General features: G+C 38.5%; 1 protein-coding gene across 11 annotated transcripts in view; it reads left to right on the top strand.

Moving 5' to 3' along the window:
• Positions 1-15532, top strand: part of LOC106032217 (uncharacterized) — a 170672-nt gene extending 155140 nt beyond the window's left edge. For 9 of the 11 annotated variants that reach the window (XR_010831496.1, XR_010831494.1, XR_010831497.1 and 6 more), the window contains 6 exons: positions 4722-4782; positions 7197-7352; positions 10842-10865; positions 12005-12078; positions 12719-12798; positions 13344-15532. Coding sequence is in view for 4 of the 11 variants with exons in the window: in XM_066996719.1 (XP_066852820.1) it covers positions 4743-4782; positions 7197-7352; positions 10842-10865; positions 12005-12078; positions 12719-12790 (366 nt within the window). In the remaining 7 variants the exon portion in view is untranslated. Of the gene's footprint in view, positions 1-4721; positions 4783-5043; positions 5136-7196; positions 7353-10841; positions 10866-12004; positions 12079-12718; positions 12799-13343 lie in introns of all 11 variants that reach the window. The other 2 variants (XM_066996721.1, XM_066996722.1) reach the window with 1 other exon arrangement.
• The last annotated feature ends 1375 nt before the right edge of the window (positions 15533-16907 follow it).

Raw genomic sequence — 16907 nt, 5'->3', positions numbered from 1 at the left:
CAAGCATTGTTTCTGGTCAAGCATCTGTACAGTGCCTGCAGCATGGCAGCACACCATCTGGTGCACCATGTAGAATCACATCAAGTATTTTTTTAGACAGACAACCCATCATAAATACTGACCACTTTTTATATTAAAAAGGTCTGTTACATTAATTATTGTTCCTATGATTTCTACTAAGAAAATAAAATTTGGCATGGATGACCAAATTCTTCATGTATTAATAACTTCTACAAAACAAAGCAATTCTGGTTGGTTTGCCGTAGGTTTTTTGCTGTGTTTTATTTCAGAGATACATCTTCAGTTTAATCACCTTTACTTTGTTTTTTAAACGCTCTTTTATAACACAATGTACAACTAACTTAGCATTCAGCAACATGTAGGTGGTGCAGCAGGCATGATGTTTATGGCATGCAAATTTGGTGGAATGCACAAGGATTCTAAAGCACTTCATATATTTCTCTTTTAAAACCTTCCTCTTTGTGAAGAGATGACAGTGGCTCTCCTATATACACTGCTTTGCCCCCAGTCCTTCTTTCTGAAAATGTGTATGTGACAGGCAGTAATTCAGGAAGGGTCATGAAGTAATAGGGATCAGCACTTCCCAGTAAGTCAGGTGGCCTAGGTGAGGTGTCTGTCCTAAAGAGTGGATCTGTTTTTTTGGTACCATTTTATAAAGTATACACTGGAAAGAGGTTTTGTCAGTACTGAGAGATTTTTCTGTCAGGGTACAGTGGATGTGAAGGTTTTACACTTTGCAGCTGGGGGAATGGAAGCACTGTTGAAATGGTGCTGACCTTTATGGGTTCCAGAGCTCCTCTGTAGTCAAAGGTAAGTTTTCTGTTATGTTTAGTTCCAGATGAGCATCCTTACGCATTTTCTTTACCTTCTTCCTCTCCTGTAGGTGCATTCAGTGAGGGCAGAAAAATAAGGAAAAATGGCTGACTTCTAGACAAGTTAATGAGACAGTAGGACTTCAGGCAAAAGAGCTCAGTCTTCCAAAAGGTCCCTTTGAGGCTTTGGCATTGCAGAAATTTACACCACTGGTTTGGGGCTGTCCCTCTGAATTGCCTCTTTCCATTGTCTGCACAAAGAGCCTTAGTTCTTCTGTTATGTAGTGAATCTGCATGAAAACTTTTCATAGTGTACACAGGAAATGCATGAAAATATTTATTTCTTACTCCAGTAAAAATCTGTGTAAGATTCGAAGGCACAGAAAACATAATTTTATTAGAGACACGCTCTCTCAAATAAAGTCTGAGAAGAAAACATCTGTTATATAATAATTTGAGAACGGTCTAAAAGAAAAAGGATGCATAATGAAAGTGATTCTTATGCCAGTTAGCAATGAACTTGGAAGGCAGAAAACATGGTGTCAGCATTTCTTTCTGCAAAGGTCTGCTATGACCTGATAAAGAAATGTTCAGAAGAAAAGATAAGGGTGTGCGCACTACAAAAAAAGCTGTTAATGTAATATTGTTAACGTACTATTATGCTGTCTTGTTGAACTGAGATGTCTACCCAAATGCATGTTACCCGTTAGCTTGCTTGGTTTCAGTGCTGTTAGGCACTCTTACAGAAAGACTGCAAGTGTTTGTGGTTTTTTTTTTGGTTAATATTTGGTGATGCAGCAACTTTCTGAATAAAAGGTCTGGCAATTATGAAAATGAATTTTTTTGTTTGCACCCATCCTTGAAGAGGTAAGCAAGCTAATAAAGCAACTCTAGAATCAGAAGCCAGTTGGATTGCATACCTTAGTTTGTCAGTTGGCTGAATGAAGAGGTTTTTCAAGTGTTGGACAACTGGTTGTGACAGAAACTCCATGCAGAGACACATTCAAATTGTGTACTTTAGTTCCAGTTTGTGATGCTGAAAAAATACCCTGTCCTGTCCTAAGTTTCTAGCATGTCTCAACCTCCAGATGATTTCAAACTGGTGTCTGTAAAGCTCTAAATCCAACAAATCACTTAAGCATGGGTTCAATTTTAGGTGCCTATGATGTTAATCTGCTTCTTTCAAAAATAGTAAGTTTCTCAGACGAATAGTTCCTTTTTAGAGACAGGAGTTGCTTGAACATCTATTGGTGTACCACTGTGATTAAAAAGTTTAACCACCTGGGCCTCAGCATTGGTGGCTATTAATCCAGTAGCAATTTAAGTGCAGCGTGTGTTTAGTTAATCGTAACTAGTGAAGTGTAGATATAGATCCTTTTGTGATGAGGACATAAAGGACAAAAATATGTAGTCAGCTGCATCCAGTTACATCCTGTTACTCATTTCCAAAATAAGTAACTTTTTCAATACTCATGCTAACAATATACATTCAAAACTTCTCAGAAGAATTTTGTGTTTGACAGTTGTATATGACACCCCAGCCATGAGCGTTTTGAGGAGTGTTTCAGATACAGTAGCTTTCCAGACCTCAATGTTCAATTCCAGTTCAGTTCGTGGTAAGCTTGTACACCAGGACCCCAGCTCCATTTCTGTACTACTGCCTGTGGTGTTATATGGGATCGTTTTGTCCCAAGTGCGGGACTTTCCATTTGTGACATCTAACAAGAGTCCCTACATCCCCATTACCACACCTGCAGCTGACCACTAACACATAAATCATTTTCAGTTCTCAGTTTTGTAGCATTTACATTTATCTTAATAAGATAAAGTAACTATGCGAGAATTACCAATACTATGAGTTTCAGAGGGAGGATAACACCTGAAATGTCTTAATATGCATTGCTGTAGCACACACACTTTATTGACATATTCCACGTAACTGACAGCTGAAAATGGTGTCAAAGTGAAATAACAGTACTGGAAGCTTGGGTGTGTGTGTGAATGCATTTTTTTGGAATGCATGAAGGTGTTTGGAGAAGTATTTTTGACCTCATGAATTACAACATAGGGATCCAAAAGGCTGGAGATATGGGCAAGCTCTGTCAGTTGGCAGGACACAGTATTTCCATTCTTTAGCATTTAGATCCACGCTGGGTGTATGGATCCCACACCCAAGGGTTATGACATTTCCAGTACTTGAGAGTCCTGAGACATTGATTCTCCCCAAATTTTCTAATCAATTATAGACATTGGGATTAAGCATTCCCCTTTTAGAATGAGCATTGTCCCTTTTAGAATGAGCATTATGAATCCCTCCCTTTCCTGCCTCAAGCTCTTCCTCTTTCAGATCTGTCAGTTTCCTTTGGTTTTAGGCCTTTTTGCTTCAGGCTCTCTTTTTGTTCCATCTTCCAAGTTGCCACAGAGTGGAAGCCCATCAGTCTTGCTTTAAAGAGCCTTTCCATTGTAATACCTGCTAGTAGTACTACCTGGATTTTTCTCTTAGATCGTGTCTTGATAACAAGGGCTGGGTGTGAACCTTGGAAAACTTTTCTGACCCCAGGATTGTCCAATTTCTATCAGAATTCCTCTAGACTTCCCTAAGTCTTGGGGACTGCAGAGTTACTCTGTGCTTTCATTTGCCATTCAGATGACTATCATGTCATAGGCCTACCTTGAGTCCCTATTTTAAAACAATGAAAAAGGAAACGTCTACATTTAAAGCAATCAGACTGTGGCTGAAGAGGAAGATACAAACCATGTTGTTCCAGCTGAAACTTGCTCTCAGCCAAGATTCTTATATCTATATAACAAATGGAAATTGTGCCTCTTGGTATATTTTTCATGCGTGGAGTTTCCTGGTTGATGAACATCCAGGAAAAGCCTACTAACATAGCGTGGCAGTACTTTGCATGAGCCCATAGAGACACAAGTATTTCGTGTTACACAACACTATGCTTTGACAAAAGTAGTCTCAGTAGAGGAAGAAGGTAAGAATTTTGACCATGTGATGATAGTTCGCCAAGCAGACTCTTTTTCCATGACAAGTTGAATTCCTTTTCATTCTAATTATCAACAGTTAACTCAGCATCATCTGTGGCATATTATTGGATGAAGTACATACCTGTGTCAGACCACCTGGAACACTGACAAACAATGTTGAGGTGCACTTGGGAAGCAGTTATGGAACGTGTAATACTGTTTCTTTAAAGGATCCCAAATAATTAGGTGTGCGAGTAATCATTTAAACTTTACAAACTGGCAATGCTTTTGCTCTGAGTACTTACTTTTATGGTGCACTGAATATTTAGGATTATATTAGGATTATATTAGGATTATATTTAGGATTATATTAGGATCTGTGACTAGTGCAAAAGAACATGGTTGTCCTTTGTGATCAACAGGCATTTCACTTCCATGTGCCCAGGCTTTCCCATCTGTGAAAGGATACTGTTTCCGTGCTTTCAAAGTGCTTTAAGATTTTCACAAAGTCTCTCTGTAGGTGTGAAGTGATAATATCCTCATCACAACTAGAGTATTTTTCTTAAAGTGTAGTTCATAACTTGTTTTTACATCTGAATAGAGCTTGTTGTTTAGTTGTTGGCTTTGTGATTTTTGTCCTGCACATTTCACTTTGTAGTAAGTAAATGCTTTTTACTATATGCAAAGTTCCTGTAGTTACACAACTTATGTGGCACAGGAGTCCTACTAACAGCTGTTTTTTGAAACAGTCTGATACAGCCAATAAGTGGCTCAGGAAATGATAAATGCAGCAGGGTTAGTCTTTTGAGGTCTGTTGCCTTAGGGGTAACAGTCAAGGTTTCTTTGCTGTTGGGACAGTGACGTGGGGATTTTTCAGGTTTGTTTTCTGTCTTTTTTGCACTGTGGCAGATACAAAACAAAGAAGTGAAGATGTGTAAGACAATGCCTACATTCATCCTGCTGTTTACAGGTGAGTGAACATCTCTTTATATTTTTTTCAGCTATTACTTTCTCTTTAATACTTTTCAGTAGTTTTTGAAAATATTCCTAAGCTTATCTTAGATGATGATTAATATGACTTGATCTACAAATCATTATACAATTATCAAAGGTGTTTCTCTGTGCATTATTATGTTTTACCACATGAAAGATTACCTTAGTTACATCTCTATCAGTAAGATAAAACTCACTTAAAAAGCATAAAAATATTTTTCCATACAATTTTCTGTAGCACTTCTAATAATCAGACTTGAAGAATAAGTCAGTCTGTTGTATTTAAAGAAATCCCTTGCAAGTACAGAAAGAGACACATGCCAATAAAAGGTAAGGCTTCTTTTTGCAGCATTTTATTTTCATTAAAGAATGCTGAAAATAAATGTTAACATCAATAATGATAAATATTCTATCAATAGTAGAACTAGAAATACGTTAATAGATACAGATCATGCCTTTTTTGTTAGCACTGCTAGTTACAGTAACAGTGGTAGTATCACATTTATGCTGCAGGGAAGGCAAAAAAGTTGAATTATTTCAAGTCATTTAACCATAAACACCAGGTCTTCCTCATCGTCGCACAAAGATTTTGTAAATTTACTGAGAAGTGAGAAAGGGTAGTGTCTTACTCTGAGTTTCATGAACTTCTTCACAACTGCACCATTTGTATTCTAAGGACTGGCAGGACCCCAGCCCCTTATATCATTTGTGTCTGGTGAAAACATCAATGTTTAAAGCTCAGAACTTCTGACTGAAAATGATATAGCAGAGTCCCCTTACAACACATGTCCAACAAAAGGATATTATATTTAGCCATTAGAATTTGTGACCAGCTGTATCAGTTTCATAAAATCTCACTATAACATTGTTACTCTGACAAAAAGAAAAAATATATAATTAGCTTGGTGCAAAGACATACTTCTTTACACCTCTGTCCCACTAAAGGCAGCAATAGACCAAGAATTTAAGAAGGTGCTAAGAGGGTTGGGGGGAAGGTGGCTTATGGACCTTCTTATCATGACAGCGCATGTGCTCTCAAGGTCACAGGCCTGGCTTAGCGTTTATGCCATCCGCCTTCAAAGCAGTTCATGGAGATATGTATATCTTCAGACACACGCTGCGGAGTGGTGCTCTGCTTGGCAGAGTCCTGTAAAAGCTTCAGCAAAAAAGCAAGCTTTTCTCCTAACCGCCAAGCAACTTAAGCCCATTGCTAGTGAGAGTAGTATATTCTCAGAGAGAGGCGGCCTCCACCCCTAAGTACTGTTCTTTTTTTTTGCAATGTATTGCATCTGTTTGCTCCCTCTCAGAGAAGCTGTGGAGGTTTTCCCTGGAGGTTATGCTGTAATTCTAGGAAGAACCTGATAGAACGCAAGACTTCAGGGGAGACCATAATTATGTAAGATGTTTGAGGGTGTTAATCTTTTGAACTTGTATGTCTAAGATTATCATGTGCCAGTTTTTTTGTCCCCCTGTGCTGTTTCAGTCACTTATTTCCTATATGGAACCTCCTGGGATTTCACTGGTTAAACTTGCTGCCATAGATGAGGTTTTGTTTTGTTTTTGATGTCACAACAGAGGAAGTATAGGAACGCACCTGCTTAATTCTCCAGTAACTCGACAAAGTGTAGGGATTTCCTCTCTTCCTGTCATTCAGAAAAAGTTCAGGGAACTTTCACCCCTCCCCACATCTTCTTTTTCATTAATTTGCAATTGAAGTTGAGGAGGCATTTGAAAGACAGGATGTTTTCATTTGTTAGCTAAAGCAACGTAATGTGTTTCATCTGTATTAACATCATTGCTTCCCATTTGAGAAGCATTAAAGGCAAGAAGAAAAGTGAAAAAGAGGATGAATATCAGTAAACATCCCAGGTGAATTTAGCTGCCTTTTCCTTTCAAGCCCCATCAAAGCAAATGAAAATGAAAATGGAAATGGTTTTTCTAATTTTCATAGAGTGCTCAGATCTAGTAAAAGCTACAGCTTTGTTACTATTCCTTTTTGGATTTCATGCTCTTGTTCCAAAGCGTGGAAGCACTGCAATATCAGAGGAGAATTCTAAGAAGTCTGTGAAAATATTTTTTAAGCTGAGTAAATGAAATGTCTTAACAATTGCAAATGAAATGTCCAAACAGAAAAGTTAGATGGAGGCAAATATTGCAAATGCAAAATAGAAGCCAAGATTGCCCAAGTTACAAGCATTTGAAAGCAAGAAAGCATTTATAACAGAAATTGTGAGACAACCTTAATAAGAAATACTCCAGCAATAGTTCTAATTTTTAATTTTGTTTTTTTTAATTTTGTTTATTTTTTATTTTTTTTTAATTTAAAATATTTTTATTTTTTAATTTGTTTTTAATTTAGTTTGCTAATTTTTAATTTCATTTAATTTTTAGGATATTTTGTTAAAAATATGCATGTTCATGCAACAGAATCATCACTGTTAAAGATATCTACTTCCTATGTCACAGAAGCTTCTGAACAAGAAACAGCAGCAGCTGAATCAAAAACAGTAACAACCAACCCAGAAACTGGGTTCAGTCCCGTTCCAGGTTCATTTCTTAATTTATTGCTTTCTACAAATCCTGTGTCAGTCCTTGCCTCAGTGTGCATACCTAAGCCTTGTGAATTTACTCTTTTCATTTTTTTCCCTGTTGTTTTCTACCAGCTGACTCTTGCAAGTTCTCCACTCTTTCTGTGCATATCCTGCTGTGCCTCTTCCTGTTTGCAGTCTGATTTTGTCCTACTGCGTCTTGACACTGTCACTATAGTGGAAGTTGCTTCTTTTCTCAGCTACCGCTAAGCCTACTGCCTAAGATATTGAAGTCATAGTATCATAGAAACATAGAAACATAAGGCTGGAAAGGACCTACAAGATCATCTAGTCCAACTGTCATCCTATCACCAGTACTACCCACTACACTACTAAATCATATCTTGTAGCACCTTGTCCAGGCGCTTCTTGAACACCATGAGGGATAGTGACTCCACCACCTCCAACCGGCAGGCCGTTCCAGTGCCTAAGCACTCTTTGAGAGGAAAAGTTTTCCTGATATCTAATCTAGATCTCCCCAGGCACAACTTGTGGCCATTTACTCAAGTCCTATCATTAGTTACCTGAGAGAAGAGGTTCCTCATCACAACCTCCCTTCAGGAAGTTGTAGAGTGCAATGAGGTCTCCCCTGAGCCTCCTCTTCTCCAGACTAAACAATCCCAGCTCCCTCAGCTGCTCCTCATAAGACACGTGCTCCAGACTCCTCGCCAGTTTTGTTGCCCTTCTCTGGACATGCTCCAGGGCCTCGATGCCTTTCTTGTAGTGAGGGGCCCAAAACTGAACACAGTACTCAAGGCGCAGCCTCACCAAAGCTGAGTACAGGGGGACGATCACCTCCCTGCTCCTGCTGGCTACACTATTTCTAATACAGGCCAGGATGCCATTGGCCTTCTTGGCCACCTGGGCACACTGCCGGCTCACGTTCACCTGAGCATCAATCAGCACTCCCAGGTCCCTTTCCTCTTCACAGTCTTCTAGCCACTCTACCCCAAGCCTGTAGTGTTGTATGGGCTTATTGTGGCCAAAGTGCAGGACCCGACATTTGGCCTTGTTAAACCTCATCCCATTCACCTCAGCCCAGCACTCCAGCCTATCCAGATCCCTCTGAAGGGCCACCCTACACTCAGGCAGGTCGACACTATCTCCCAACTTGGTGTTGTCTGCAGACTTACTGAGGGTACACTCAATCCCCTCATCTAGGTCATCAATAAAGATATTAAACAAGATAGGCCTCAGTACCAACCCCTGGGGGACACCACTTGTAACGGGATGCCAGCTGGACTTAACTCCATTAACCACAACCCGCTGGACATGGCCCTCCAGCCAGTTCTTTACCCAGAGAAGAGAATACCTGTCCAGGCCACGGGCAGCCAGTTTCCCCAGGACAATACTGTGGGAGACAGTGTCAAAGGCTTTGCTAAAGTCTAAGTAGACTACATCAACAGCCTTTCCCTCATCTACCAGTCTGGTCACACGGTCATAGAAGGACATGAGATTGGACAAGCATGACCTGCCTTTCATAAACCCATGCTGGCTGGGCCTGATCCCCTGGGTGCCACGCAAGTGCCGTGTGATCTCACCCAAGATGATTTGCTCCATAACTTTCCCTGGAACCGAGGTCAGGCTGACAAGCCTGTAGTTCCCCAGGTCTTCCTTACGGTCCTTGTAGACAGGAGTCACATCGGCAAGTCTTCAATCCTCTGGGACCTCTCCAGATAACCAGGAATGCTGATAGATGGTGGAAAGCGGCTTGGCAATTACCTCCACCAGCTCCCTCAGGACCCTAGGGTCTTAGAAGTTTGTTCTTTTCTCTTAGAAAATCAGGAAGTACTGTTTTCTTGAAATGGAAGACTGAAGTCATGATCCAAGTTGATTGCACTCCTGTGGGGGCCAAGCAGCCTTCCATCATATGGCCCTGCTATAATAGATACACTGAGCCCATCCCAGGTGTAAAATAAAACATAGTAGTTAAAATAGTGTGAGTTACTTCATGACTGAGATGAGCTAAGAATGGACTTACTGCTACTTACTGTGACTCTGCAGAGGTGAACTTGTTAAGTCACTCGATCAGTTTTACCCTAATCCTGTGTTTAAAATGAGGTGCAGCTTGGCATAGCTATGGAAAGACAGCAAGTTGCAGGTGCCTTGGTCTTGTTTTGTTCACCATTATGTGATGGACACAGGACCAAACCTCTAGTTTACTCGTAGGAGAACACTTAAATGGGACTGAGTCGCTTTTGTTTCAAGATGTGAGCAAAACTCACTTTATCAGTATTTATCTGTTCTTGAATCCATACTGAATGCTGAGCAGGCTGCTGAGAGTACCCTGATGGTGCCTCTGCCAGTACCCTTGCATTGAAATACAGGTGAATCTGGGACTTTCATACTGACATGCCTTTTGAAAGTACTTTCTATTCAAAAGTCTTTTAAAAGTTTTGAACATGACCCAATTTAGCGGCAGTATAACCCCGTGATGGATTTAAACAGGTTTCCCACTGTTTTTACAGAGGTGGAAGCTGAAGCACAAAGAGTATTTGAGACATCTCAAATAACACAGCCTAAATAATTGTCTGTCAAGAAGCAGAAAATGAGTCATTAAGTATAAAATGTTAGGTGCTTTTCATGATCAGTGGATAGCTTGGAATTCTGTGCTAAAGGAAGAAAACTGATGAGGAAGATCACAGCAGAAATATTCCCCCACAGACCCGCTAAGTGTCTTGCTTCTTACTGTGACACCCCCCTGTGCAGGGTCACCAGCACCTGCCTGTGTGCATATTTGAGATGATACCCAGCTCCTACTCATCTTTCTTTATGAAGTGGCTGCTTTCACAAGCCCCGTTTTTACTCATGATCACAGCTACAAGCCACACAAAACTTTACTGGGTACAGGCCAGGGCTTCAGATGCAAGTACTTTCTTAATTCCTACATTTGTGAGGTTTTGTCTGGTGTTCTCTTAATCAGCTGTTAGGGCAGTGTTGCTTACTGAAGAGCTGGGGATTTTACTTGCCCTGTTTCTTTCTCATGTCTCCTCTCTGCCTGTTATGCTGAGACTTCTTGAGGTTCACTGGTGAAGATGGGAGAAAGGCAAGAAAAAGAAGGAAACTTCCAGCTGCAAGAGTCTTATTTGCTGACTTCTTCCTTGTTCAGCATGTCAGGATCTGAAAAATATCAACATTCCGATTTGGACTTAGTTATGCTAATTATAAATATATGTAAATATACAATTGTGAGTATATGAGAGGCTTTGCACACAAAGCCTTACCTGGTAAACAGAAATCAGCATACAAGTAAAGTGAACGTAGGTACAAAGTAGTTAATAAATGCAAACTATTCTTTTGGCTGGAAAAAATGAGTTAATTTGCTTCTAGCATGTGACTAAATTTGGTGCTTTGTAGTTGCCAAAAGAACACCAGCTTTCAGCTTGATTACACATTGTTGTACAGTTTACTCATGTTTCTAATTTTATTTCTCTTTTTTTTTTAACAGAAGAAAGTTCGTTATATGTAGCAGGTAGGTTGACAACTTCAAGATGCATAATTCTATTTAAATATTTTTTTCTTTACCTAAGTTTTGAATTTCCGACTTCTTTTACTGCCATTGGCTATAGAAACAAAGAAATATGTATGGACTTGCATACATTGGGCTGAAAAACTTAGATTAAACCATAATAATTTGCTATTTTATTACAATAATTTATATTTGAGGCTTTTTCTTTCCGTAAAAACTGTAGCACCAATAATATTGTGAGCAGTAGTAACTGTTGGTATACTAAGACTGGAGACACATTTTGATGTGTGATAATAAACAGAAGAGTTAAGTCAAGGAAATGTTATTATACTACATTTACAGACCTATTTTGAGACAGAAATAAATTTTATTTAACTTTACATAATTACATTAATATTAGCATACATTATGTGCAGTAATATTAATTGAAAATGACATTAACACAATTAACATTAACACAGCATTATTAACATTAATTACAATTTAAGTCAGCTTTTTTTATATATACATAACTAGACAGAGTTTTTCCCTGGTGTTATGTATCTGGTCTCTTGTACTGCTGAATACTGTTAAAATGCAAGGAAAAGCATGGTCAGTCAAAAATAGCACATTGCTTAAAATTCTGCAAAAGCAAAGCTGAGATTGTTGTGGTCTTAGAGTGTTCTGAACCTCCTCAAGGTAGGGTCGCAGAAATTGTTGAGAAAATTGCAAAATCTGCTTCATTTTTGAATGTTACAAAGAAAAATGAAAACCGTAAGGCCTTACAAGGTCTCTCAGATTTGGAAGAGAGTTACTCAGTATAAATCTGTTTTTAATCTTAGTATTATTTCTCATGACTGAACAGATGCTTTAGAATGTACTGGAGGTGAGTTATGTGGAGCTGATCTGTTCAAGTTTAATCTAGATGAAAGTTTCTTTGTATTGCCAAAAAATCTTCAACTGTAATGAGCTGTAATATGCTTGGCTCATTTCTGTACTCAGCCAGACTTCAATGAGATTTCTGTTTGTAGGAAAAATAAAGATCCAGATTTCAGTATAGCATTTAGTGTTGCATAATTGCCCACCACAAATTATTTAATTTTTTTCCTTTTCTCAGTGACTTAGAGTCATGAGTACATTTCTTTTTGCTCTTTCATTGTCAGCAACCAGCATTTCCCTTGTGATCATCTTGATTTGTATAATTGTTTTTCTTTGGTTTAAATGGAAATTGTCTAAGGTAAGTCCAAGTTTCTACCTTTGGTTATTTGTTTATGTGTACGTATCTATCTACACATTATAGAATACGAAGTGTCAGATGCCCAGTTTTTCCACTTTTCACTCAGATATGTGGCGCTTGTTTGTATTGTAGTTGCTTCTTCTCTGGGATTTTTTTGCCACTGCAAAAAAATATTCTTAGTATTCTTAAATTAGTCATCTTGTAATCAAGGTTTAATTTACTGTAGCTGACCTCCCTTCCTGGTCAGTACCTGCTCACATTTTAGTAGGAATGGTTCCTGTTTTGCAGTTCTATTCTCCCTTTAATGACAGTTATTGTCATTAAAGGTCCTGCATCAGAGATGATACTCAGCATTTCGAGTAAGTTTTATCTGTCTGGGTTACTTTGGGTGCAGTAATTACATTGCAACCATAAGTTAATATTGCTAACAAATTAAAAAGTAACTTATAATAAGAATAATACAGTAACACTAAAGGTTCAGGTATGCAAACATACGCTACTGCATTAATGAAGCAAGTTAATGTAAGGAAAAAATACCAGACAAACTAATACTATTATTATATTGACATTATTGATTTTGTGTTTGCATAGCTTAGATGCATACTGCAACAATAATAACGTATTTGTGTTTCTTGCACAGGGAAGTTCAGCTGAAATTAATCCTGTCCCCTCCAGTGAAGCTGTGGTGACCTTAAAAAATACCAAGTTATGAGAACCAATGTGAGTGGCCATTTGATAGAGCATTACAATGACAGTGGGAGAGCTGTTGTGTGACCCCTTGGTCTGTGCACCTGTATGGCAGAACAGTGTAGACTAAGGGACTCTGAGCCAGCAGTTTCCCCTTTTTCAGTGAATATTTCAAATCACTCAAAAATAATTTGGAATGTCAGATGACAAGTAATCTCTGTCACCAAAAGAGTCTTGGACAATGCTTTTAGGTAAAGCATTAAAACTGGGGGAAACATTAAAACCAGGGAGATTCTTAAATACCACCTGACTTGGCATGCATTGCCTGTAGTATAAAAAGGGAAACGTTAAACTGCTGCAGAGCCCCAAGCCTTATAAACTCCTTCCTCATCAATACCATAACTAAATCAAGTTCTGAGAAACGTGTGTGATACTTGGGACTCCGGGAAAATTAATCATTGGTATTTATGGCCTTTACTATGTATTTGATCTGCTATATATTACAGTGAGGTGTGTTTCCATCTTACTCGTATTCCAATAATATTTTTCATTTTTCTCTTTTCTTATGTCCTTTTCAGGAGGAAAGAAGAAATGAAAGTCCTCTCAGATGATGGCTATTTAAAGGGCTCTTCCACAAGAGCAGTATATTCAAAAAATAAATTCTCGAAACTAGAGAGATCCAAGTTATAGAAAATGGCACATTTAGGCTATGTATACACTAATGAATTAAACCTGCACAGGCACATTGGCACTGTTGAGGCTTAGCTGGAATAGCCCTTGTTTAAACTTGTATTGTGTGTATTACCTATTGGGAATGGCTCCTGGAAGCCTCCAACTTCCAAAATTTGGCTAGTGCCACAACCAAGTTACCTGTATAAACAACAGTATTCCAGTGCATGGGAGTTTCCTAGACATTGTTTAATTTACTAGTCTAGATACATAGCCTTACTGTTTAAAGCTATTTCTAAATGCCATATTTCATGTACATATTCACTCATTTAGGGACAGTTATTATCAGTGATTAATCAAAGCTGGCCACTGCAAACCTTCATTTACTCACTGCACTGTGTTTGGCTTCTGCATTGTAACTGTGTAAAAAGCTAGTCATTTAAATGTAAGTCTTGTTGTCATAAGCTTATTAAGATGTCTCAGACCGGAGCATGAATTTAAAGTTGAACTATGTTGCACTCTCTCAGTAAGTAGATGATTTCATGGAACAAAATAACAGAATAGTCTCATACCTTGACCTTAGGCAAAAAATAAGCATACAAACTAAGTGAATGCAGAAATCACTAGTGCAGCATAAATTCATATCCTGGCGTATACTTTTGAGAAGCTGCATAAATTTAAGTGTGTGAAACCCCATGTTGTGACAAAGCTGCCTCTACTACCCAGAGAAATTCCATAACTTCAACAAGACATGCAATTCAGTTTTCAGCACATTTATTTTGTAAGAAAGGAAATAAGGAAATTTCTGGAAAAACTATTTCCATAGAGTGTGAAAGATATGTTAATACACTGATAAAAACTTGTCCATTAACATAAGCAACGGTGTCTATAAAGGATTAACTGCTCGGTATAATTGATGGACCTTCCTTACTCTAATTCCAGTCCTTGATAACAATACTAATAATTCTAATAATCAAGAGTCAGTTAAGGCTGAAAACCTGAACTTTACTGGATGATACCATCATTATTCCACTACTTCCCCTAATTGAGTAGCACTTACTGACTGGTGTCAGAGGCACTCAGCAGCAAGTGACTTCAGTGGGGTTCTGCTTGAGGAGGGTCTGGGGGATGTGGGGCAAAAGGGGTGAGCAGACACATGCCCAAAGGGCTGCCCTCCTGTAATGTGTCAAGGGAAACAGAACTGAAGAGGTAAGTTTGAGACAGTGTCAGATTGCACTACCAAAACGTTCCTGTGTGAGCTTTGGCAAATGGCTTTTACTTCTGAATCTGAGCTCCTGTCCTACAGGACAAAACTGGTAGCATGTCCCTTCCTCATATTTATCTGTGAAGATGAATACATTTAAGAGCATGCCATGTCTAAGTCCCACAGTAACGAAGCTGTACCGAGAGTTGTAAATATGCGGGAAAACACAGATTCTGTTTCTCTGTAAATCTTACCAAGCCAGTTATTTTCCTAGTAACAGTAGAGAAGAATGCTATATCAGCTTTCAGCTTGAGGTATTGATTGACATTCTACGCAAGTAAAAGCACAAAAGCAGTGTTTTTTTGTCAGGGTCTGGACTTACTTCATGAAAGCCAAAGATACATTTTCATTTTACTTTAGTGAAATAAAAGTTCATTCTCTGTGCAAAGGAATGGTTAAAAGGTAACCACTTTGTCCATCTGCTCAATAGATAAAGGTATTTTTTCTTTTCCATGTGTTTAATTCCGAGCAGCAGTATTATTTGAAGTGGGAAGGTTGTGCTATAGCTGTTCCTTTTTTTTTTTTAATGTACATCTTATGTTTTTTTTTTCCATTAAATAGAAGTGCACTATATGCTTAAATGCTTTACTAAATACTAGGTCAAGGGTGCCCTTGGCAACAAACAGTGTTTAGCTGAATGCAGAAATAAGTATAACAAACATTTGTCCATTTTCCAGGAATAATTCATAGAAACCATGTTTATGTTACTTTTAACTTGATATTTGCAAACCCCTGTGTGAATGACTCTGCTTTTGGAAATGTTTTCAGAATGGCTGTATTTTATCTGAACTTTTACAGAATCCATGTACTAGAAATTATATTTACTATTTGTAATTTGGTGTTCACTTCTTGTTTATTGCACTGTCTAAAATGTTTGTGATTGTTCAAATAATCAGAAAAAATGTCTCTAGCTTGGGTGACCAGTCCTGCAAGAGTGGATGCTGAATACTTTGTGGTTAAACTACCCATGAACTTGAAATTAGTTGTGTAAATGAAGTCTGTGCAACATATGGCTTGACACATGCACTCACAAAGCAGTTTGCTTGGCTCATTACACTGCAGTTTCATAGTGTGCTGATCAGCAAAGACTGATGGGCATTACAAACGGATGGGGTAGGTGGCAGTAGCAGCTTGCTGCGAAACAGTGGGGAGATGGTATTGAAAACGTAGGTTTATACAATGAGATAAAAAAAACTAAAAGAACAGTGTGCCGTGGCTCTGATTTGGAAATGAGACGTTATAGAAAAGCTAGAGAGGTGTGGCAGGAGACTGGGGAATTTCCAACTTGTAACAAATAACGACAGCAGAAAGCTAGCTGTATTTATGAGTAACTTGCAAGTGAAAATAATGGAAAATCAACTCAGTACCTCTGGAATGATAAATTCAGTCTTCTTTAGCATTGCTTTACAGATTTGAAGACTGTAAGAATAATTCCTTTTCCCACTTGTCATGTGTGTGTCCTTTTCAGACAGAATTCATGAAATCAGATCTGTCAGAAGAGGCTTATTGTGGCTGCAAGTGGATGCTTATCATCCCCTCTGTCCTAAAGTAGCAATACCTTGGAAAAACTACACACACATCTGTACTGTCACAGCAATAATGCAGCCCATGCCATTGGTTTCTTTAGGCACTTCTGATTTGTTTCTTGCTGTACTATAAAGTCGTACGAATGGTCATAGTAGGTAAGACCAAAGGCCTACTGAGCCCAGTACTCTGCAGTCAGCAATGTTAGTAATAGGTGCTTAAACGAAAAGGTGAGAGCAGGGCAGGTTTAGAATAACTTTCCTCCCTTTGTGTTAAGACTTCTTCAACTTTACAGACTTTTCAACAGTATAGATTTGGTACAACACCCCAGAGACATGGAGGAGATCTTGAGCTACTGAGTTCTGCAGCTCAAGATCTCCTTTTTCCCTCTTTTTTTTTTTTTTTCATGTACTGTGTAGTAAGCTTATTCATTGTCCTCTTGATCTTTTTACTATGAACAAAATCAGTGGACAGTTACTCTCTTTTCTCCTTTTCCACGTTGTTCAGGATTTTATAGGCCATGAACATAATTGCTTTGTCCCCCAAAGTAACAGTGTTGCTTACAGTACATTGACCTAAGGTTTAACACCTTAGAAATGTGAAAACACATCTGCTTTTAATAACTGGAGGCTGAAAATTGCAAGCTTACTGTACTTTCTGAGGTAATAGTTGCAATTTTTACAGT

Source organism: Anser cygnoides, chromosome 4 (genome assembly GCF_040182565.1).
Source record: "Anser cygnoides isolate HZ-2024a breed goose chromosome 4, Taihu_goose_T2T_genome, whole genome shotgun sequence".
In the NCBI taxonomy this organism is placed as follows: Eukaryota; Metazoa; Chordata; class Aves; order Anseriformes; family Anatidae; genus Anser; species Anser cygnoides.
Note: the sequence above shows the minus strand (reverse complement) of the source record. Positions and strands in the feature narration are given on the sequence as shown.